The 23,044-nt window shown below is 40.7% G+C and overlaps 1 protein-coding gene and 1 long non-coding RNA gene across 2 annotated transcripts in view; one reads left to right on the top strand and one right to left on the bottom strand.

Moving 5' to 3' along the window:
* DCBLD2 (discoidin, CUB and LCCL domain containing 2) overlaps window positions 1–23,044 on the top strand; it is an 83,969-nt gene that overhangs the window by 55,290 nt on the left and 5,635 nt on the right. The window contains exons 5-14 of the mRNA XM_069550762.1: window positions 1,246–1,318; window positions 1,621–1,754; window positions 3,372–3,412; window positions 4,827–5,042; window positions 6,070–6,194; window positions 8,615–8,765; window positions 9,583–9,669; window positions 9,816–9,941; window positions 18,059–18,152; window positions 21,969–22,018. Of these exons, the coding sequence (XP_069406863.1) occupies window positions 1,246–1,318; window positions 1,621–1,754; window positions 3,372–3,412; window positions 4,827–5,042; window positions 6,070–6,194; window positions 8,615–8,765; window positions 9,583–9,669; window positions 9,816–9,941; window positions 18,059–18,152; window positions 21,969–22,018 (1,097 nt within the window). The remainder of the gene's footprint in view (window positions 1–1,245; window positions 1,319–1,620; window positions 1,755–3,371; window positions 3,413–4,826; window positions 5,043–6,069; window positions 6,195–8,614; window positions 8,766–9,582; window positions 9,670–9,815; window positions 9,942–18,058; window positions 18,153–21,968; window positions 22,019–23,044) is intronic.
* Window positions 68–22,559, bottom strand: LOC138419003 (uncharacterized). The gene is made up of 2 exons (XR_011248834.1): window positions 21,080–22,559; window positions 68–3,889 (listed from the first exon to the last, which is right to left on the bottom strand). It is a non-coding gene; the product is annotated as an uncharacterized lncRNA (long non-coding RNA).

Here is a 23,044-nt window from a genome sequence, read left to right as displayed (position 1 = left end):
TACAGTCTCTTTTCTTTCCAGGAGCCGGAAGAACTTAAAAAAAAAGGCAAAATAAAACACAATCAGATTATGTGTAGACACCATCAAAATCCTTTAATGACTTCCTCTTTTACAAATACACCCCCAAGTCTCCTCACCACAGACCCCCCCAGCTTCCATGTGATCTGATCCCTGGCTTCTGTTCCAGGCTTCTTTCAGACCAGCCGCACGTTTCTCACTGTGCTTGGCCTGCGTGGCTTGTCCGGGGTCCAGACCCACGCGAGCCACCCTGCCCCAGGGATAGGCTGTCCCTTCTGGTTGGGGCGCATATCCCTGCTGTCTTCCAGTGGTGGTCTCTGCCTCCCTGCTGAGGCTTCGCTTCCTCAGAGCCCCATCCCCTGGCCGAGGCAGTTGCAGAGCCCCACATGTGAACACAGGAACGGGAGCCCAGCTGCCTCGGCACTGCTGTGTGACCTGGAAACACAGCTCCTCAGTATCTTCCTCTGTAAAATGAGGATAATGATGGCACCTAGCACGTAGGGACTTTATGTGGATGACCTGAGTGTAACTCAGAATGCTGCTTGGCGCATAGGAGGTTTGCCAAATGTTCATAATACTTTTGTGAAGTTAGAGTCCTGATTATTTCACAGAGTACCTTTCCTTTACAGCAGAAACATAATCTCATTCTTTGGTTTCATGAAGTATTGGCTTAATACTCAATACTTCTCCTACCATGGGCGTGTAAACCCAGAGAGGATCGCCACCATTTGTCTGGTTGACCTTCGTGAACCCCACCCCTTGCGCAGCCCAGCACTTAACAGACAGTGTTACAGATGTACATGTAAACATGTAGAGTGTGTAGGTGGATAAGTGAGTAAGTAAATGAATGCCAAACATTTTTTTTTAATCACCTTAAATTTGATCAGTAGAGGATGGGTGAAACAAATTACAGTTCATCCACAAAATCAAGTATTATGTAGCTACTAAGTATTGTGAATTGCTTTTACAGTAGAAATATGTCTGCCATTCATTATGAAATTAATCAAATCAACACGTAGAATATGAGGTGATTTTTGTATATATATGGGTGAAGACGTGTAGATGGATGGAAGAAAGTCTTAAGGACCTTTTAGAAGTGGTGGTTCTCTCAGGGTGGTGAGATTATGGTTATTTACATTGAACTGAAAAATGGTAAGTGTTATTTTTTGGTCTTTTTCCCCAGAAAGTACAGCAATGCATACCATTTAACTTGTTTTTATTTCACAGCAAGTACTGCCCAGCTGGTTGTCTGCTCCCCTTTGCTGAGATATCAGGAGCCATCCCTCATGGATATAGAGATGTAAGTTGGCTGTAGACTTAAGTTAAAGTGATGCCAGTGCTTCTCATAAACAGATGTGTAACCTAGTGTTTCTCTTTATTGTGACTTTTATTTTCTGACAATTACTTCTTTTTAGTAATATGTAATGTTTTGTTCTTTTTCTTCTGCTAAAAATCTATTCTGTGTTGTATTACTAGTCATCTACCCCATGTTTATTAAGAAAACTGCCCAGATCGAATAATTTCTAGAGGAAGTGTAACTGTCTTGTTTATGAATTATCAAAAGAAAATGTGGAACTCATCTTGTTTCTTTCCTTCCTGAAGTCGTCCCCACTGTGCATGGCTGGCGTGCATGCAGGCGTTGTGTCAAACACTTTGGGTGGCCAGATCAGTGTCGTAATTAGTAAGGGCATCCCATACTATGAAAGCTCCCTGGCTAACAACGTAACGTCCGTGGTGTAAGTACCTGTGCTGTTTATAATAAACGTGCTGCATGGGGGTGGGATAGGGCCAAATGAGGCCTGAGCAGTATCGCTGGTGATGGTGTTCATGAAATTACATTTGTGCGGTCAGGACTCACGTGTTTGTCCGTGTCTGAGTGCACTGATGTGCCCAGCCAAGGTTGTGCTCCCTTGGCTTGTTCTCCAGCTGAGAGGGTGGTACTCATTTGGGGGAGTAACTTGTTTTTTCTTTCTGAGCGTAGAAAGAGCCCAGAATGAGCCTAGAATTTTTTTGCCAAATCTTTACTTCATATTAAAGGTGAGAAGGCATAACTAACTACTCTGTACCTTATGCCTGTGTGGCCCAAGGTGGATTAAGGTATTTGAAATACACTGAATAGAAGTCAAATTTTGACATAAATCAGAGATAGTACTATTATGAATCCCTGCCATCCCGAGAGAATATTGTAGGAATGTTTTCAATGTATTTATGATCTACTGTTTCACAGAACCTAAACTAGGTATCAAAAGTGGGAGGAGCTGGAACACTGAATAGAAACATAGCGTGGGTGATCTGTCCATAAACCTTTAGACATGGCCGATCCTGCAGTGTAATTGAAACCAGCTTCTCTGTAGGTCCTGGGCCAGTTTCCTTCAGAGTCCAGAGCTCCACACTCAGGACAGTGGAGAGTTTTACTGTAGAAAGCCAGTGTCTCTGTCGCTTACTCTTTTTCGTTTTGTTGACAACTTTTTAACCATGTAAAAACCATTCTAAGCTTTCTGACCACACAAAGCGGGCGACACCTGGACTGTCATTGGTCCATCCGTGCTATAGATAGAGTCAGCTACTTTTTCTCCTCTGGTTTCTTCTGGATAATTTTATGCAAATTGTTTTATTCCTTTCCTCTGTTCTACTCTTAGAATTTTTTTTTTCATGAGTTCTTTCATTTTTCTTTTTTTTTATGAAGGACAAGTCACATCCACTTGTAATGGTTTGAATGTTGTGCTGAAGGCAGACGTATACACTGCTGATGTTGGATGTTTGGATGGTTTTATCCCTCCAAGTTCCTTAGGGCCCCTTGACCTGCCATGTGGTGAACTAATCACATGTCCCACCCATGCGCTCTCCCCAAGCACCTATCCTACCAGTTATAAAACCCAAATGCGGTGCTGCCTTATAGCACTGAAGCATTGATTTCCTGTAGCAAATGCAGTCGCTTCTTAGTAGCCAGCTTTTCTTGTTTGCCCCTGGAAACTAGAGCCTCTTTCTCTGAGAAGATCACCTTTTGTTTTATAGTCCCCAAAAGCAATTGCTGTAGAAACATTTTAGGAATATGTTAATCTCATGAGAAAGAAATAGAATAAGTACTTCTTAAAGGTTGCATGGATACACTTGCATAATCATGTATGAAACTAGGCACTAGATACTTGAAGACAAAATTATTTATGCTGATTTCAGTAGTTGCTCTGCTTAATTAGAAATGTGACTTCTCTTTTGCTAGGAACAATAGCAGTTGACTAATATATCGCCATAGACAATTTGTAAAATAAAAACAAGAAAGTTTTGCTAAGACAAATATGAGGAAGTAATGTGTTGTATATGACTGTCACCAAAAAAAACTTTCTCTCTTTCAGGGGACACTTATCTACAAGTCTTTTTACATTTAAGACAAGTGGTAAGCCTCTCATGGACTTCATAACTTATTATGATTTGTATAATAGCCATTTTTTCTGAACACTGTATGTCAGGCACTTTGCCAATTTCTAAGTTTAGTTTTTTGTTGTGGGTTTTTTGTTTTTTGGGGGGGGTTTTTTTACACTTCCTCCTTTAGTTACCACAAGTACCTCTAGGAGAGAAAATAGATTGTAGTTGTTGTTCAGTCACTCAGTCGTGTCCACCTCTTTGTGACCCCATGGACTGGAGCACACCAGGTTTGCCTGACCTTCAACATCTCCCGCAGATTGCTCAAACTCATGTCCATTGAGTTGGGGGTGCCATCCAACCATCCCATCCTCTGTCACTCACTTCTTCTCCTGCCTTCGATCTTCTCCTGCATCAGGGTCTTTTCCAGTGAGTCAATTCTTCGCATCAGGTGGCCATATTATTGGAGCTTCAGTATCAGTCCTTCCAATGAATATTCAGGGTTGATTTCCTTTAGGATAAAATAGATACTTAATAATTTAATGAATAGAATAAACTGGAGGTTTTATATTAATGAGAAATGATCAAGTGACCATGGAAGTTTCCTAAGAAAAAGGGATTTTTTAAAAAAATATGTCTGAAGTAATTAATTAATCAACAAAAAATGTTGAGTGCCTTTTTTCATTTGTCACCAGACACTCTTCTGGTGCAAGGGAAACAAAAGTGAGCAGAATTTACATTCTGGTAGTGAGATATGGAGAATGAACAGTGGATAAGTAAATGAATGTTTATAATGTACTGTCTATAACATTATAAAAGATATAGGAAATAAGGCAGGGAAAGAAGACAGGCATTGCAGGAGGGACTGGTTAGAAGTTTGGAGTGGGTTGGGGCAGGCCTCAGGGAGGAGTGACATCTGAGCAACACCTGGAGGAGTAGGGGAGCCTGTTGCCCACTGAGGAAGGTATCCCAGAGAGAGGGAAAGGTGCCACCAGTAACTGGTGGTTATTGCTGTGAATGGGCTTCTCAGGTGGGTCAGTGATAAATAATCTGCCTGCCAGTGCAGGAGATACAGGAGACTCAGGTTCGATCCCTGGGTCAGAAAGAACCTCCGGAGGAGGAAATAGCAACCCACTCCAGTATTCTTGCCTGGAGAATTCCATGGACAGAGGAGCCTGGCGGGCTGCAGTCCATGGAGTAGCAAAGAGTCGGACATGACTGAGCACACTCACATGCCTTGCTGTGAATAAATACGTCTGTATGTTCTCTGATGAAACCCAAAGACAGACCCAAGAAGCATTTGCCTGCTTTTGAAATCCTCTAGTATAGGCTATTGTCAGCATAGTGAATGTTAATTAAAGGTACAGTTCAGAGTTTCCAATGAATAAGTATTTATAGCTCTTTGAGTTTTATGTCTGGAAACCGAATTACTTTCTTCTTTGTTTCAGGTTGTTATGGAACACTGGGCATGGAATCTGGCGTGATCGCTGATGCTCAAATAACAGCATCATCTGTGTTGGAGTGGACGGACCACACAGGACAAGAGAACAGCTGGAAACCTGAAAAGGCCAGGCTGAAAAAACCTGGACCTCCTTGGGCTGCTTTTGCCACCGATGAATACCAGTGGTTGCAAGTAGATCTGAATAAGGAAAAGAAGATCACAGGTAAAAGACAGAATTTTCTAGATGATTTATAATGCTGATTTCATTTGAAAACCTGGTGACATGTAAGAATTTCATAGAAAATTTGGTCACTGCAAATTTAATTATATGATTTTAAGTGTAGTTCTGGAGAGGGAAATGTCAACCCACTCCAGTATTCTTGCCTGAAGAATGCCACAGACAGAGGAGCCTAGCAGGCTACAGTCCATGGGGTCCCAAGAGTCCCACATGACACCAAGTTTAGTTTACTGGTATTAATACGACCGAAGGTTTTACAAAGCATTGCAAAGGAGAGGAGTTGGTAATTGATTCTTATTAGTTTTTCTTTTCATTGTAGTAAGTTTTTTTTTAGGGTAGTGTTAGAGTAAAGGGATCTTGAGGCATCTGAAATAACCATCTCTTACAGTCATTAAGTGGAGAAGGAAATGGCAACCCACTTCAGTGTTCTTGCCTAGAGAATCCCATGGACAGAGGAGCCTGCAGGGCTACAATCATGAGGTCACAAAGAGTCAGACACAACTTAGTGACTAAACAGCAACAACAGTCATTAAGGGAAGTTTATGTTCAATGAGCCCATTTTAAGAGCAACAAATAATATCCCACATGTGCCGAGTATAAATTTAATTATTTAGAGCAACTTAACACATGGGCAGAATATTTGGTTAGGATTGCTTTAGATAATTTTGTTGAAATTTATTTTGCTTTGGTACTAAAAATAATGCCAATAATCTTTATTCATTCCCAGGAAGTCATTCTTTTTCAGTAAGTGAGCAGTATTTTGCAGTGACAGGAATACAGGCTGCCAAAATACAATAGTCCTTTCCTTATATGTGGTCATAATTCTTCCTGTCCCTCCAAGGGAACAAAGCCAAGGAGTAGTTCCTATTAGGTTGAAACCTTGCACTTAGGTATGGTCCTGTGCGACAGACAAAACTGTCTGAACAGTACATTTTAGGTGTTAATGCTTCAGTGATGAACAAACTTCAAGGATCAGACTGTGAGCTCTAATGAATCACCTTCCTGTTCCTAGGCATTGTGACTACTGGCTCCACCATGGTGGAGCACAACTACTACGTGTCAGCCTACAAGATTCTATACAGTGCTGATGGGCAGAGGTGGACTGTGTACAGAGAGCCTGGTGTGGACCAGGATAAGGTAAAATGGTCACTGAAGTATTTCTAAAGAGCAGTTTTAGAAGAGGGTGATGGGTAGGTGTGGCCTTTGCAATGAGCCACAGAAGCTCTCCCTTTGTGATACTAAAAATTAAATATCATTTGGTCTTACTCTGCCCTCTCCTGGTTATTTTAGGTATTATTGGTTTCTGGGCTTCCCTGGTGGCTCAGCTGGTCAAGAATCCACCTGCAATGTGGGAGACCTGAGTTTGATCCCTGGGTTGGGAAGATCCCCTGGAGGAGGGCATAGGAATCCCCTCAGTAATCTTGCCTGGAGAATGGAGGACTATAGTCCATAGGGTCACAAAGAGCTGGACGCGATTGAGCGACTAAGCATAGCACACAGTTATTAGCCTTACCCTTCTAACATGGTTAGGAAATTCTCAGGGTGTCTGGGTCCTTTTTAATGATTGTAAGGGTAAGTACTTTCTTGATTTCTTTTTCCAGAATTAATTAAATTGTTTAAATAATGTATTAATTATTTATTATAATTAATGAATTTCTTATCTTTAAAAAACTTTTCTTATCAGTCCACAGAATGGTGGCGAGCCTAATTTGTTCCTAGATTTCTACTCTCTAGGCAAGGTGAGGGGGGTGCAGAGGATAAAGCAGAAGGGCATTAAATTATATTCTATTATAGAAAGATCATTTCAAGATCACCTCACCAACATTTGTTGTAAAAGAACAACTATGTTTTTTCTACCTGGAGAACTTCCTCATCTTACTTTTTAGTTAGCCAAAAATGACAGCGCTGTAATGTGCCAGAACAGATGCTTAGGGGTAGAGAGAGACTAGCAGAGGTGGCTCCCAGCTGAAGGTCAGTTTCTTTCATCTGGGCTCCTGGTCTTGATCCACCCATCGCAAGGGGTCCCTGTCCCCAGGGAAGGTGATTGCCTCTCATCTGGAATTGAATTATGAGCACATTTTTCCAGTGAAACCTCCCCGTGAGTTTTGCTTTGATTTTATGATACTATCAGTTCTCTGCCATATATATGGTATGCTAATATTTTCACTTGCCACTTATCTCTCTGTTCAGAAAACTCCAGGGGTTCCTTTTAGTCTTTCATCTGGATCTAAACTCTTCAGCTGTTATTCAAGGCCTTCCTTCTTTCTCCTCTACTTGATATCACAAGAACTTCACCTTTAGTGAGCTTCCACCCCTTGAAGCAAATAACAATATTGTCTCTGTATGTAACTTATTTCTGCTTAATGCCCCCAAACTTGACTACTTTTTACTATTAGCACATCCATATTTATTTGTATAGTAGTATTTGTTATACTTATGGAATAATTTTTATAATCATAAGTATTATCAATGCTTATATTTTAAAAACGTCTCAACAAAGTTCTGAGAAAATATTTTGGCTTCTTTTTTGAAAGATAATTTCACTGGGTTTAGAGTTCTAGGTTGGGACTTCCCACATGGCTCAGTGGTAAAGAATCCACCTGCCAGTGCAAGAGACGCAGGATACATCCGTTCAATCCCTGGGTTGGGAAGATCCCTGTAGGAGGAAATGGCAACCTACTCCAGTATTCTTGCCTGAGAAAGCCCATGGACAGAGGAGCCTGGTGGGCTACAGTCCATGGGGTGGCAAAGAGTTGGACCCGAATTAGCAACTAAACCACTGCCTATAGGATCAGAGTTCTTACCTGTAAAATGAGGAAGTGGTCTGGCTTATTAGTTCTGATCTGACACACATAGCTGTTCTGCGATGCAGTTAGGTTACTTGGAAACCATGTGATCTTTCCAAGGCTTACAGTTTTGTGTTGTTAGGCAAGACCTGAGCAGCTTTAGTTCTCATCTTTCTCGACTGCTGAGACAGTATTGTTCAAGAACTCAGCCTGGTATCCGTTGTCTATGAGGTTTTCCCACTCTCTGCTGGCAGAGAAATGGGAACTGTGTTTATACAGTTTCTCCAGTAGGTGGAGATACATATCCCTTATGTGTTTACTAGTGTGTTCACTTTCAGTAAATTTATTGAGAGAAAAATTATGAAAAGTACACAGTAAAGCATTTCCTCTAAGACCTCAAATGTTCAATTATGCTTTACCTTAAAAATAAATTTAAACAGTTGATGATTCCACAGGAATTATTAATACAATATACTGTGCACTGTAATTAAAACCTCTTCAAATTGCCAAGTTAGAACTTTTGTTATGTTTAAATCATATAAAATGATTTTTATATTCAGTATTTCCTTTTATGAAATTTTTATGAAGAAGGTGCTGCTTCTTAATAGTTTTTCCAAATTATGATTTATTTTCATACAAATTAATGCTTATTGTCATACTTTGCAGAGCTCATTTAAGGCCCAGAGCAAAACCCAAAAACATGTTTCAGTGGAGCAGTTTAGCCCTGGCCTCTGTTGATGTAAAGTACCAATTTTTTGTTGTTTTTTAAAGATATTTCAAGGAAACAAAGATTATCACCAGGATGTGCGTAATAACTTTTTGCCACCAATTATTGCACGTTTTATTAGAGTGAATCCTACCCAATGGCAGCAGAAAATTGCCATGAAAATGGAACTGCTCGGATGTCAATTTATTCCTAAAGGTAATTCAACAATATGTTTAAGGCATCTTGTTTTCATTGCATTTATTAAAAATGACTTCGCTGTTCTTTGAGAAACTAATAATAATGTGCTTATCCTGTAGTTATTGTATCTTCTTAAAGGGATTTTTAAAAAGAAATAGTTATCCCGATTAACTATCATATTAGATATCAAACTGGTTTCTAAAGTTTCAGGTGGAAGAAGAAAGGACATCACTGATGAGACAAAGCAAAGAGTTGGATTTCCAAATGCAGCTTCAACCTTAATCATTTATAATCAGGTCTCATGTAGTAGAATATTTCTATCATTTAAGCACTGATGATTTAACAGTCATCTTAGCCTAAGTACATTTTACTTTGAATAAATTAAAAGTAGGAATAACTTCCATCAAAATTATATAATATTTTAATACTTTGTTTACTGTTATATCCCCCCAAACTACCATAGTGCCTGACACATAGTAGGCCCTCCATAAATATTTATTCAGTGAGTTGAATGAGTAGTAAGTATATATATTGTGACAACATTTTTATAGCTTTATCCTTTCAACATTCTCTATCTTTTCAATATCATCTGGTATTCTCCTTCCTAAGAAGATTCTTTTCGGACAATTTGATTATTTAAAAACTCAGAAATCAAAGAATATTTGTGCATTTACTACAGAGTACATTTATCATTCTGACATCTTTCTCTGAGATTTAAAGTTACTGTACAAAACTAAGTACTGTGGGAAATGTTAAAGACATTTAAAATTACTATTTTTTAACTATGATTTTTATATAAGCAAAATGTAGAAACTTTTCTAAACCATTTTTCAAGGTCGTCCTCCAAAACTTACTCAACCTCCACCTCCTCGGAGCAGCAATGACCTCAGAAATACTACAACTCCTCCAAAAATAGCCAAAGGTATGCCTCCTTCAAAAGTGAGCATTCAGTATTCCCTAGTTTTGTGGTATAATTTTCCATAAATATGTTAAAAGCATTATAAAGTAACTATTTTAATCAAGTTGGTATAGATAAAAGAATAAAGGGTTTTTAAAATTTTTTTCAAGGTCGTGCCCCCAAATTTACTCAACCACTACAACCTCGAAGTAGCAATGAATTTCCTACACAGACAGAGCAGACAACTGCCACTCCTGAAATCAAAAATACTACCGTAACTCCAAATGTGACCAAAGGTATGCAAACCCGAAAATTAATACCTGTTTAAAAGAGTGAATTTTTTTGTTTTTAACAAGTTTTCAGGAACATCTCCAGCTTTTACACCCTCAAGGTTTCTTCCCCTTTGTTTTTTAAATATAGCAAAAAGTTCAATTCCATACCTTGTAGAAAAAACTGGCTGCATTGCTAAGTTCTGTTATCTGTTACAATGTAAAATGATTCTTTAAATATTTAGAGCTGGCTGCTGTATTCTAGGTTCTCAGCCTCAAGTTCTCAGCCACCAGCCCCACCCAAGACCATGTACCCGGAGAGGAATTTAGGATGGAGAAAAATGGAATACTGATTCTAAACAGTTAAGATACATATTAATGAATAATTTCAGTGAGCTCAGACTCTTACATCTTTCCCTACATAGAAAAGCATTAAAATCATTAATTAGATGATAAAGTTATCATCTAAAATCATTAACTTTAGATGATAAAGGAATCATAAAATTCCTTTTGTGATTTTTTTTTTTCCCTTTTTTAACTAAATACATGGAGCCTCAGCCTTGGAAAGAAAATTTTTCTAAAAATAAAACAATAGCAAGAAGCAAACTTTTTTCTGATTGTATATTAATTTGTTAGATAGGGATTTGGTAGCAAAAAGGGAAGAAGAAAAATGACAAAAGGGTTGGTGAAAATTAATATACTTTTTTTTTAAAAAAAAAAAACAAAAGATACTCAGTTAACATTTATTTTAAAAATTTGGTCTCTGTTTTTTAAATGTTTATAGTTACTTTTTCAGATGACAAATACTATTTTCCAATTTACTTTCAAGCTTGTTTACTATTGTTGTATAAGATGTTAACATATATAAGTATACTAGTTTTTATTTTACTAGTTGAAAACAAAATTTCAGTTGAATTCAGGAACAAAACCATCAATGCCACTAAGGAGTTAATTTCAGTGTTGACAGATAAAGAGCACCCTAATCTTCAGGACAATGCAGAGAAGAGAAAGTGTCCATTCAGAGTAACTTAATACAATTTTAATCATCCTCATTTTCTGAAAATTTGTCTGGATTCAAATAGCTTTCTACAACTTTCCACATCAGTTTCCTTCGTATCTTCTAAAGTATTCCCAGAGAGACCTGTGTCTTTCTCATGTAGAAGGAAAGGCTAGTGTTGATTAAAAAAAAAAACAAAACTTACAACCTAAAAGTTGAGAATTGTGTTTTATCCAGGTTCTTACTGAGGACTGTAGTCTGGGGTACATCCTCTAAGATAGTTCTATGAAACTGTTCTAAAGACATAAGGGAGGAGCTGGGATATATAGGAATTTTTGCTGGGGAAAAAAGGTAAAAAAATAAGACATCTAAAGTTAATGATATTAATGCTTTTCTATGTAGGGGAAGATGCAAGAGTCTGAGCTCACTGAAATTATTCATTAATCTGTATCTTAACTGTTTAGAGTCAGTATTCCATTTTTCTCCATCCTAAATTCCTCTGAGGGTACATGGTCATGGGTGGGGAATAGTGGTTGAGAACTTGAGGCAACACTCTGATTACTGAAATGGCAGGCAACATTTATTTTGTCCACTTTAGAAAGAAGCAAGAGTTGACAGAGACAAGAAATTTCAGCATCCCACAAAGAGCTTCAATTTACAGAAACCATGCGTTTGGGTGGAATCCCAGACCACATGCCATATGGAAGAACAGTCATTTTTAAGTGTTGCTCATCTTAAAATCTGATTATAGAATTTTAAAATCTTAGGACTAAAATTGTTCTTGAAGCATTTTATTCTGGAACTAAGGTCCACGTAATCTTTAAAAGACTAACAAAGAGCATACAGGTCTTTTTGATTGAAGACCTCCTGTCTCCTTTTCTTTGAAATAGTACTGTATAGAATTTATTAGTTTTTAAACCTAAGCATATATTGTATTAATAATACCTCTGATTAAGTCAAACAGTATCCATCTGAACCTATTTTCTCTACAGTTTAACACATTTTAGGGATAAAGCACTTCTGCTTTTCTAATTTCTTAGTCCTTTCTATCCTGAGTCATTATTTCTGTTGTATGCCCTTCTCCTTTCTCCATTTTTACATCCAGTCTAAGAGTGATGCTGGTGAAAATCACATCATGGTCAGATTTGTGCTGCTCTAACATCAAGGTCCTCCCTCAGTACCAGCTGGTGGTCTTTCCGTTTCCCTGGTTACTTCTGTCTGTTCCCAACAGTAGCTGTTAGAAACATTCTCTGTATTTTTCAAACCCTTGACCCAGAGATCCTCACTCACTCTCAGTTACATCTTCCGCTTCACAAAGTAGAAGCCATTTGAAGGGCACTTCAATGGAACCTTTTTTCTGGAACCTGCATACTCATCTATTTCCCATCCATCCTACTTCTCAGAGGCCTGGTGTTATGGATCATCTTCTCCCTTCCTGAATCTTCAGGCTCGCTCTTTCTTTGGGTTATGATATGGAGTAAAGGAGATGCAGGTCTGGAGCTTCCCACCCAGTAAATATCAGCAGTTGTTGCTGTTGTCACCCTCACGGCCAGGAGGAGGTTAAGGAGTGGGGGAAGAAACCAGCTTCCCAGATGACCTTCGCTGTTGTTCAGTCGCTCAGCCATTTCTGACTTGGCGACCCCAAGGTCTGCAGCATGCCAGGCTTCCCTGTCCTTCACTAACTCCAGGAGTTTGCTCAAACTCATGTTTGCTGAGTTGGTGATGCCACCCAACCATCTCATGCTCTGTTGTCCCCTTTTCCTTCTGCCCTCAATCTTTCCCAGCATCAGGGTCTTTTCCAGTGAGTTGGCTCTTCACATCAGGTGGTCAAAGTATTGGAGGTTCAGCATCAGTCCTTCCAGCGAATATTCAGGGTTCATTTCCTTTATGATTGACTGGTTCAATCTCCTTGATTCTTGATCTCCAAGTGACTCTCAAGAATTTTCTCCAGCACCACAATTCAAAAGCATCAACTCTTAGGCGCTCAGCCTTCTTTATGGTCCAACTCTCAACATCCATACATGACTACTGGGAAAACCATAGCTTTGACTATTGAACCTTTGTCAGGAAAGTGATGTCTCTGCTTTTTAGTACGCTGTTTAGTTTTGTCATAACTTTTCTTCCAAAGAGCAAGCATCTTTTAATTTTGTGGCTGCAGTCACTGTTCACAGTAATTTTGGAGCTCAAGAAATAAAATCTGCCACTGTTTCCATTGTTTCCCCATCTGTTTGCCATGAAGTGATGGGACCAGATGCCTTGCCATCATCTTAGTTGTTTTTTGAACATTGAGTTTTAAGCCAGATTTTTCACTCTCCTATTTCATCTTCATCAAGAGGCTCTTTAGTTCCTTTTCACTTTCTGCCATAAGAGTGGTATCATCTGCATATCTGAAGTTGTTGATATTTCTCCCGTTAACCTTGATTCCAACTTGTGATTCATCCAACCCAGCATTTTGCATGATGTACTCTGCGTACAGGTTAAATAAGCAGGGTGACAATATATAGCTTTGACATACTCCTTTCCCAATTTTGAACCAGATGACCTTGTTCAGTCACCCAGTCATATACAACTCTTTGTGACTCCATGGACTGCAGCACGCCAGGCCTCTTTGTCCCTCACCGTCTCCCAGAGTTTGCCCAAGTTCTTGTCTACTGTCTCACCCTCTGATGCCCTCTTCTCCTGCCCTCAATCTTTCCCAGCATCAGGAACTTTTCCAATGAGTCATGTGTTCACATCAGATGACCAATGTACTGGAGCTTCAGCTTCAGTATCAGTCCTTCCAGTGATATTCAAGGTTGATCTCTCTTAAGATTCACTGGTTTGATCTCTTTGCTGCCTGCAGGAATTTCAGGAGTCTTGTCCAACACCACAGTGTGATGGCGTCAATTCTTTGGCATTCTGCTTTCTTTACAGTCCAGCTCTCAAAACTGTACGTAACCACTGGGAAGACCATAGCCTTGACTATATGGACCTTTGTTGGCAGAGTAATGTGTCTGCTTTTCAACATATTGTCTAGGTTTGTCATCACTTTCCTGCCAAGAAGCAATTGTCTTCTGATTTCATAGCTGGACTCACCATCTGCAGTGATTTTGGAGCCCAAGATGAGGAAATCTGTCACTATTTCCACCTTTTCCCCTTCTGTTTGCCAGGTAGTAATGGGGCCAGATGCCATGATCTTAGTTTTTTTCTAATATTTAGTCTTAAGCCAGCTCTTTCACTCTCCTCCTTCACCCTCATCAAGGGGCTCTTTAGTTCCTCTTCACTTTTTGCCATTAGAGTGGTATCATGTGCTCGTCATGAGGTTGTTGATGTTTTTCTTGCCTATTTTGGTTCCAGCTTGTAACTCATCCAGTCTGGCATTTCTCATGATGTGCTCAGTGTATAGCTTAAACAAACAGGGCAACAGCAGACAGCCCTGTCTTATTCCTTTCTTGATCTTTAGCCAATCAGTTGTTCCATACAGATGACCTTAAACAGACCATTTTCTAACCAGGATTCCTTATCTATAGAGTGAGATAACTTAATCCCCTTATTAAGTGATTAAGTGATCTCCAAGTTCCTGCAGGCTCCAGCATTGTGTTGGTTTCTGCCTTGTTCATACATGCTTTTGGTTTCAATCAGTTCAGTTCAGTTCAGTCGCTCAGTCATGTCCGACTCTTTGCAACCCCATGAATTGCAGCACGCCAAGCTTCCCTGTCCATCACCATCTCCTGGAGTTCACTCAGACTCATGTCCATCGAGTCTGTGATGCCATCCAGCCATCTCATCCTTGGTCGTCCCCTTCTCCTCCTGCCCCCAGTCTCTCCCAGCATCAGAGTCTTTTCCAATGAGTCAACTCTTTGCAGGAGGTGGCCGAAGTACTGGAGCTTCAGCTTTAGCATCAGTCCTTCCAAAGAAATCCCAGGGTTGATCTCCTTCAGAATGAACTGGTTGGATCTCCTTGCAGTCCAAGGGACTCTCAAGAGTCTTCTCCAACACCACAGTTCAAACACATCAATTCTTCGGCGCTCAGCCTTCTTCACAGTCCAACTCTCACATCCATACATGACCACAGGAAAAACCATAGCCTTGACTAGACGGAGCTTTGTTGGCAAAGTAATGTCTCTGCTTTTGAATATACTATCTAGGTTGATTATAACTTTTCTTCTAAGAAGTAAGCGTCTTTTAATTGCATGGCTGCAGTCACCATCTGCAGTGATTTTGGAGCCCCCAAAAATAAAGTCTGACACTGTTTCTACTGTTTCCCCATCTATTTCCCATGAAGTGATGGGACCAGATGCCATGATCTTCGTTTTCTGAATGTTGAGCTTTAAGACAACTTTTTCACTCTCCTCTTTCACTTTCATCAAAAGGCTTTTTAGCTCCTCTTCACTTTCTGCCATAAGGGTGGTGTCATCTGCATATCTGAGGTTATTGATATTTCTCCCGGCAATCTTGATTCCAGCTTGTATTTCTTCCAGTCCAGCGTTTCTCATGATGTACTCTGCATAGAAGTTAAATAAGCAGGGTGACAATATACAGCCTTGACGTACTCCTTTTCCTATTTGGAACCAGTCTGTTGTTCCATGTCCCATTCTAACTGTTGCTTCCTGACCTGCATACAGGTTTGTCAAGAGGCAGGTCAGGTAGACTGGTATTCCCATCTCTTTCAGAATTTTCCACAGTTTATTGTGATCCACACAGTCAAATGCTTTGGCATAGTCAATAAAGCAGAAATAGATGTTTTTCTGGAACTCTCTTGCTTTTTCCATGATCCAGTGGATGTTGGCAATTTGATCTCTGGTTCCTCTGCCTTTTCTAAAACTGGCTTGAACATCAGGAAGTTCACGGTTCACATATTGCTGAAGCCTGGCTTGGAGAATTTTGAGCATTACTTTACTAGCATGTGAGATGAGTGCAGTTGTGCGGTAGTTTGAGCATTCTTTGGCATTGCCTTTCTTTGGAATTGGGATGAAAACTGATCTTTTCCAGTCCTGTGGCCACTGCTGAGTTTTCCAAACTTGGCTGGCATATTGAATGCAGCACTTTCACAGCATCATCTTTCAGGATTTGAAACAGCTCAAATACTATTTGCAGAATACATCATGTGAAATGCCAGTTTGGATGAATCACAAGCTGGAATCGAGATTCCCAGGAGAAATATCAATAACCTCAGAAATGCAGATGACACCACCCTATGGTAGGAGGCAAAGAGAAATTTAAAAGCCTCTTGATGAAGGTGAAAGAGGAGAGTAAAAAAGCTGGCTTAAAACTCAACATTCAAAAAATGAAGATCATGGCATCTGGTTGCATCACTTCATGGCAAATAGATGGGGAAAAAATGGAAACAATGATAGACTTTATTTTCTTGGGCTCCAAAATCACTGTGGATGGTGACTGCAGCCATGAAATTAAAAGATGTTTGCTCCTTGGAAGAAACACAATGACAAACCTAGACAGTGTATTAAAAAGCAGAGACATTACTTTGCCTACAAAGATGTGTATTGTAGAAGCTATGGTTTTTCCAGTAGTCATGTACAGGTGTGAGAGCTGGACAGTAAAAGGCTGAGTGCCAAAGAATTGATGTTTTTAAACTGTGGTGTTGGAGAAAACTCTAGAGAGTCCCTTGGACAGCAAGGAGATCAAACCAGTCAACCCAAAAGGAAATGAATCCTGAATATTCATTGGGAAGACTGATACTGAAGCTCCAATACTTTGGCCACCTGATACAAAGAGCCAACTCATTGGAAAAGACCTTGATGCTGGGAAAGATTGAACGCAAGAGGAGAAATGGGTAACAGAGGATGAGATGGTGGGATGGCCTCACCGACTCAATGGGCATGAGTTTGAACAAGCTCCAGGAGATGGTGAAGAACAGGGAAGCCTGGCGGGCTGCAGTCCCTGGGGTTCCAAAGAGTGGAACACAACGTAGCAACTGAACAACAACTTGGTACTCTGTTGTTATCTTTTCACATCTGTAACTGTTTTGCTGTCACTTCCAGTATCTAGGTAATATTTTATTATAAGGAGGATACAGTGATTTACTTCCTCCCCCTCATTGCTGAGCATTTGTATTACTTCCCTGTTTTCACTCTTCCGCAGATACAGTAGCAAAGATCTTTAAAGGTACATCTTTGAATGCCATCATAATTTTCTCTTAAGAATAATTCTGCATAGAGAATTGTCAAGTAACACCTTTTTATAAATTTTGCCCCAAAATGCCGATCAGAATGATAGTTATAGTCCCATTAAAATACCTGTTTCTTGAGACCCTCTTCAGCAATTAGTTGTTCTTTTAAATATTTGCCAATTTGATAAGCAAAAATAACATCTTATTCTTGTCTGAACTCTGCTTCTCTGATTACTAGTGAGGTGAACATGTTTAATGCTCACTTTTTTTTTTTTTTGCTTGTTCAATAAGTTTATTATTGTCTTTATCTGAAAAGTGTTGACAGCAAATTGAAGTTTGGTTTATTAACTCTTGGCAGCCTGTTCCTGAACTTGAAGGAAGCTGATCTCTCTTGTGAACAAGTGACATTTTGGAACGTTTCCACCTCTTCTTTTTAAGTTCTTTCTTAGGCTTCTTCTCATATGCTGGATTCTCTCGTACTGCAGCATGAGCTTTCTTATACATCTTCTCCATCATGTCTGTAGTTACGTTGTGCTTTATGTACTGAGAGAACTGTTTCTTGTAAGCATCCTCATATTCTTCAATCAGGTAATGCATGTAACCTGCAGCATCGTGCTCCACGATATGTTTCCAGTGTACCTCAGCGTTGAATTCTTTGCTTCTTAATACATTGCTTTTTCATCTCTGCTGAACTTTCTGTTTATTTTTTACTGGAAATTCTGTAATAGATCAATTATTATTAACTTCTTATCACATATGCAGAAAATATTTCCCGGTTTATCATTTGTCTTTTAATCTGTCTTGGTGTTTTAAAAACATACAGTGGTGGAGCGAATAATGCAACAAATTTCCATGTATCTGTGAAATCTCTACAGTTACCACTTGTGCCCACTCTCATGGCATAAATTATGGTGTGGTTTTTTTTTTTTTTTTTTTGAGCTAGAAAAACTTTGAATGATGATGCAGTTAATCTCTACTCTTCTCCTTAATGAGTCTTTCTTTGGTGTTAATGTGTCTTTGTCTGCTGCTGTTTTTCAGATGTAGCCTTGGCCGCGGTCCTTGTCCCTGTGTTGGTCATGGTGCTCACCACTCTCATTCTCATACTAGTGTGTGCTTGGCATTGGAGAAACAGGTTAGTGCAAAACTGGTTCACCTGACTGGTCCTAGAGGGGATGTTTCCAAATATGAAATAGAACTAAATATAGAAGATGAACCGTTTTGAGAGTGAGAGTTAAGGTGGTCATTAAAATAAAAATATGTACATTTCTCCTTTATTCCCATAAAAAATGAGTAAGTTCAATCTCATAAGTTATTGAGTACCTTTATTACATCAAACTTTGTGTTACGTACTGAGTTACACACAGTAGTAAGGTATAATAGATACTGAGTAACATTTACTGAGAGAATGAAACACCATTCTTATCTCCAGACTGTCTGGCAGGTTGACCACTATACTTTGGGTTGATGAGTTGTATGTGAAGTGCAGAGGAACACAGATGCAAGAATCTTAAGAGTTACCTGAAACCTTTTTTTCGGAAAAGAGTAATCCTCATGTTTGACAAGTTTTCCCTTAAAGGAGGAGTTGATTTTAGCTAGATAGAAGAAGAGAGAATGGCCCGGACTGAGGGCATGGCTTGGGAGAAGGCACGGAGATGTGGAACGTAGGCAGAATAGTGAGTTGTCTCACAGGGGCTTGGCGTGGGGGAGCACTGGGAGACTCATAGAAAGGCAGCCTGGTCTGGACCAGGAAGGGCTTTCTGTAGATGTGGAACGCATTGACCAGTGTTCAGCAGGCAGGTGATATTATCAGATGACTGTAGGAAAATGGTGGCAGCAGTTTGTGAGGGTGGACTGAAGAGACAAGAGACTAGAAAAGACAGAGAGATGAGTTAGGAAACTATGAAGGGCAGGCAGGAACATAGCACAGCAGTGCTAGGAGAAGGGGGAGAAGTTTGCCAGTAGTGTCAGTGGGGGACTTGCTGGGCTGCTTGCCAGAGGAGGAGGATCTAGGATTCACTCCAGTTTCTGGCTTGTGCATTTAGACCAGCAGAGATAACATAGCAGTGGGGACAGCTTTGGTGACTAACAGGTTTGGAGGGAGCTCATTTGTTTAGCCATTAAATATTTGCGCTCTGACTCTGTACCAAGTATTTGAGCCGTCTGGTGAGAGTCCTCTGGTGAGCCCCAAAGTCTGTCCAGTGGGAGAGAATACATTGCATAGAACCATCCACCATGGAACCTGCTTGTCACAGGGCCGAGCTGTCAGGGCAGGTAGGAATCACAAGATTGGAGATGAAACAGTAGCCAGTATTCAGCAAGTCACTGGGTTTATTACACGTAATTAGCACAGAACTCAGGTTGGGCAGAGCAGGGAACCACTCCAGGGAGCAGTCTGGAAGGAGGCGTCCCGGCACCAGCAGCAGCGGTCTCTGGTCCAGCCGCAGGCCTTGGTCCCAGCAGGGCCACGGGTAGCGTCCATGTGCAGGGGGTCAGGGCCTCCCGCCAAGAGCCTTCAGGTCACTCAGCTCAGTGGTCCCCTCTTAAGGAAGAACTGTTACCCAGGGGAGGAGCCCTGACTCCTTCGGTGTCTCTGTCTGTTCCTGTGCTGTGCATGGCCCATCAAACTTCTGATCTAAAGTAATGTTCTCAGTTTACCACTCTAAGACACTGGCAACCCTACAGCAGATGTTTCAAAACAACTCTTAGGAAAGTTCACCTTGGCCACTGGGACTCCCATTTTGAGCTAGGTAGCGAGTCGTACAGGCTTCCCCGGTAGCTCAGTTGGTAAAGAATCTGCCTGTAATGCAGGATATCTGGGTTCACTTCCTAGATCGGGAAGATCCCCTGGAGGAGAGAATGGCAGATTACTCCAGTGTGTTTGCCTGGAGAATACCATGGACAGAGGAGCCTGCTGGGCTACAGTCCATGCAGTCGCAAAGAGCTGGATACAGCTGAGCCACTAACGCACACACACACGCGCGCACATCATAAGTAGCTTAAATCCTGGAAGTTTCACACATGAGGAGTAGGAATCGTAACACAAAAGAAATGCCATCGAAACAGGACTGACTACAGTGTGTTCCACAGGAGGAAGGACCCTGTCTGCAGGACAGACAGCTTAGCATGGCGGGGGAGGGTGAGGAGGGGAAGGAGGGAACAGGGCTGTAGGAGAGTCCAGGAGGGGAAGTCCATGCTGCTGTCAGGCAAGTGGACAGCAGCACTAGCGGTGATGAGAACACCAATGGCAAATCCTTATACAAAATCAAAGGAAATGCTGGCTTTAGGCATGATTCTAAATGCCTTACATGTTTACCTCATTTAACCAGTTTGTAAAGCAGGTATTGTTACAGATCCCATTTTACAGAAGAGGAAAGTGAGACTGAGAGAGCAGGAGTAACTTGCCGAGGTCACCTGGTCAGCAGGGTGGGGATTCGGTCCAGGCCTCTAACAGTCAGCCGATCAGGTCTAATTATCTACGGTTAAAGCCCCGGGCTGGGGGGTGAGCAGCGGGGAGCAGAACTGTTGAGAGCCCGGAGGCAAGTCCTGAGATGAGTTTGGGATGCTGTCTAGAGGACTCTGTGGACATTCAGACTCCGCAAAGAGGTAGATGGAACATGAGCCTGTTCAGGACAGAAGGTCTGAGCTGCAGAATTAAGGTTACTTTTAAGAACTTAGTGGATGAAATTGCGGACAACTGGCTTTGTCACAAGGAGCAAAGAGAAACTGCCGTTAAGGGGCTTATAAAGGTAGCTATGAGAAAAGTAATAATAAAAACAGCTGCCACTTACTGACTCCCTGACCCATGCCGGGCACTGTTCTAAGTACTTTACATGTCATGAATAAACAACCTGAAGCTTTTTCATTTGAGATCAAGAATATGCAATCCTATTTTATAGTACAACCATTGGACAACTTCAGCACCTACTATACTTCCTTGAAATAATGAAGTATTATATTTTAAATACAACCATACTTTTAAATGAGGAAGCTTTTAGTATCAATAATAAAAACACAGTCTTATACTGGAGAAGACTGTTTCCAAGTAGGAAAGGCACATACCTTGGGCTTTTGAGGAAGCCTCATTTGTGATCATGAGCAAATCACATAACCCTCTTGAGCTCATTTGTAACGATGGAACAGCTTCTTTCTCTTTAGCTTGCAGAGCATTATTTTAATTAGATTTACATTCTTGAACCAGAAAATGTCCTTTCGTGTGCTTGATATTTTTCTCTGTAGATAGCAGTTCTTAATGCCGGGGAGAGACGGAAGTTTCTCCAGGGGAAGATATTCTGAATTCTGAGGAGTGGGCTAAGGAGAACCTTCTCCACAGCCCACGTAGCCCTCAGCTCTCTCACTGTTAGTGGTGGTGTGGCTTGTCCTGGGCAGGGTAGAGGAATCAGGTCTACGCAGTTAAGGGTATGTGTGACACTTTAAACTTCTCAGGGGCAAAGGACCATAGGGAAAAAACAGTAAGTTGAGAAAATAATAACAATGCAGAAGAAAAGGGCTGTGTTATTCTTGTTGTCCTGTGAACTTGATGAATCAACAGACTTGTGAAATTTTATTTGAAACCAAAACAAACCTAACAGGATTTCTCCATCATAATCCACATGTCAGGGTTGGGTCTTTGGTTTGATTCAGCTTTTTTATCTACAGAATCAGTCTTTAAAAAAAAAAAATCTCTTTATCCGTTTTGAGTGGGAAATAGTTGGGTAACAAAATAACTCTGTCAGCAGATAGTTGCTTAATATTTATTGAGAGTCCAGAGTTCAGCCATGGCAACTTTGAAAGTCAAATGAAAAAGAGGTCTCCCCCGGATAGATCAGCAAGTAGCAGTGTGTACTCTTGACTAATTATTAACTTTTGAGTGTTTATCTTACTGTTTCAGAGCTTTCTTACTAGTGAATTCACTCTATTTGCTTTTTTTTTTTCTCCTGTATTTTTCCAGAAAGAAAAAAACTAAAGGCACCTATGACTTGCCATACTGGGACCGGGCAGGTAATTTACGGCTTTGTATCTCTTTCTAGCAGAGGGAAGCCCTGCCCTGTAGGGGGCGACAGTAGAAGAGGAAAGCCATTTTCAGGCCCCCATTAACTCCCTGGCACTGTTAGAAAAATGGCATTCCTCTTCTGTTCTGATTTGTTTCTTTTCTGTAAAAATTTCCTGTAGTCGCTAAGTAATGAAATGGAATTTCATTATAAGAATTTCTCATAACACGCGCTTTGCTCTTTTCCTTCTGGAAAACTTGTCTGATTTGCCTCCATGTACGTCTCTGTCTTGAGACCAGCTTTCTGTGTGGTGTACGTGGACACTAGGTAAGAGGCAGGGGACTGCGGTTCTGGTGACAGCGTGGGTCACTCTGCCGTGGCTCTTTGTCCCAGTGGAGTTAGTCTGCCGTCTCTGTCATGAGCTGTTGTTCCTTCTGATTCCTACTCTGTGTGGCAGGTGGCAGCTTGCTGCAGGTGACAGCAGGGGCCTTCTGCGGGTCTCCCACTTCCCCAGCCTCACTGGAATGACTGGAGTCCAGAGTTCACTGTGACTAGGGCAGAAAAGAGCAGTGGCAGGGTCAGATCCTGTGCCACTGTCCCCCCAACCACCCCCCACCCCCAGGGTTCATCTTAGAATTCTTTGAACTTATTAATGTATTAAAAACCACTGCTGTAACAACTGTCTGGCTGCACTATAACAACAGTGGTCTGCTTCAGTATATTGCTTTTGATAGAGATTTGCACCGTGTTCTGCTTTGCATTGGATAGTCTATCAAAGCAGAAAATAAGCTTGAACAACTTAAGGAACTAGAAAAAGAAGAACAAACTAAACCCAGGGCTACTGGGAAGAAATAAATAATAAAGATTAGATGAGAGAAAACAGAGAATAGGAGAAAACCAGAAAATGGCAAGTATTGGCAAGGATGTGAAGAAATTGGAGCCATTGTGCACTGTTGATGGGAATGTAAAATGGTACAGCTTCTTTGGAAAGTAGGTGTTTTTATTTGGTCAGTTCCTCAAAGAGTTTAAAATACAA

Source organism: Ovis canadensis, chromosome 1, assembly GCF_042477335.2.
Source record: "Ovis canadensis isolate MfBH-ARS-UI-01 breed Bighorn chromosome 1, ARS-UI_OviCan_v2, whole genome shotgun sequence".
Lineage (NCBI taxonomy): Eukaryota > Metazoa > Chordata > Mammalia > Artiodactyla > Bovidae > Ovis > Ovis canadensis.
This window is presented reverse-complemented; position numbering and strand designations above follow the sequence as displayed.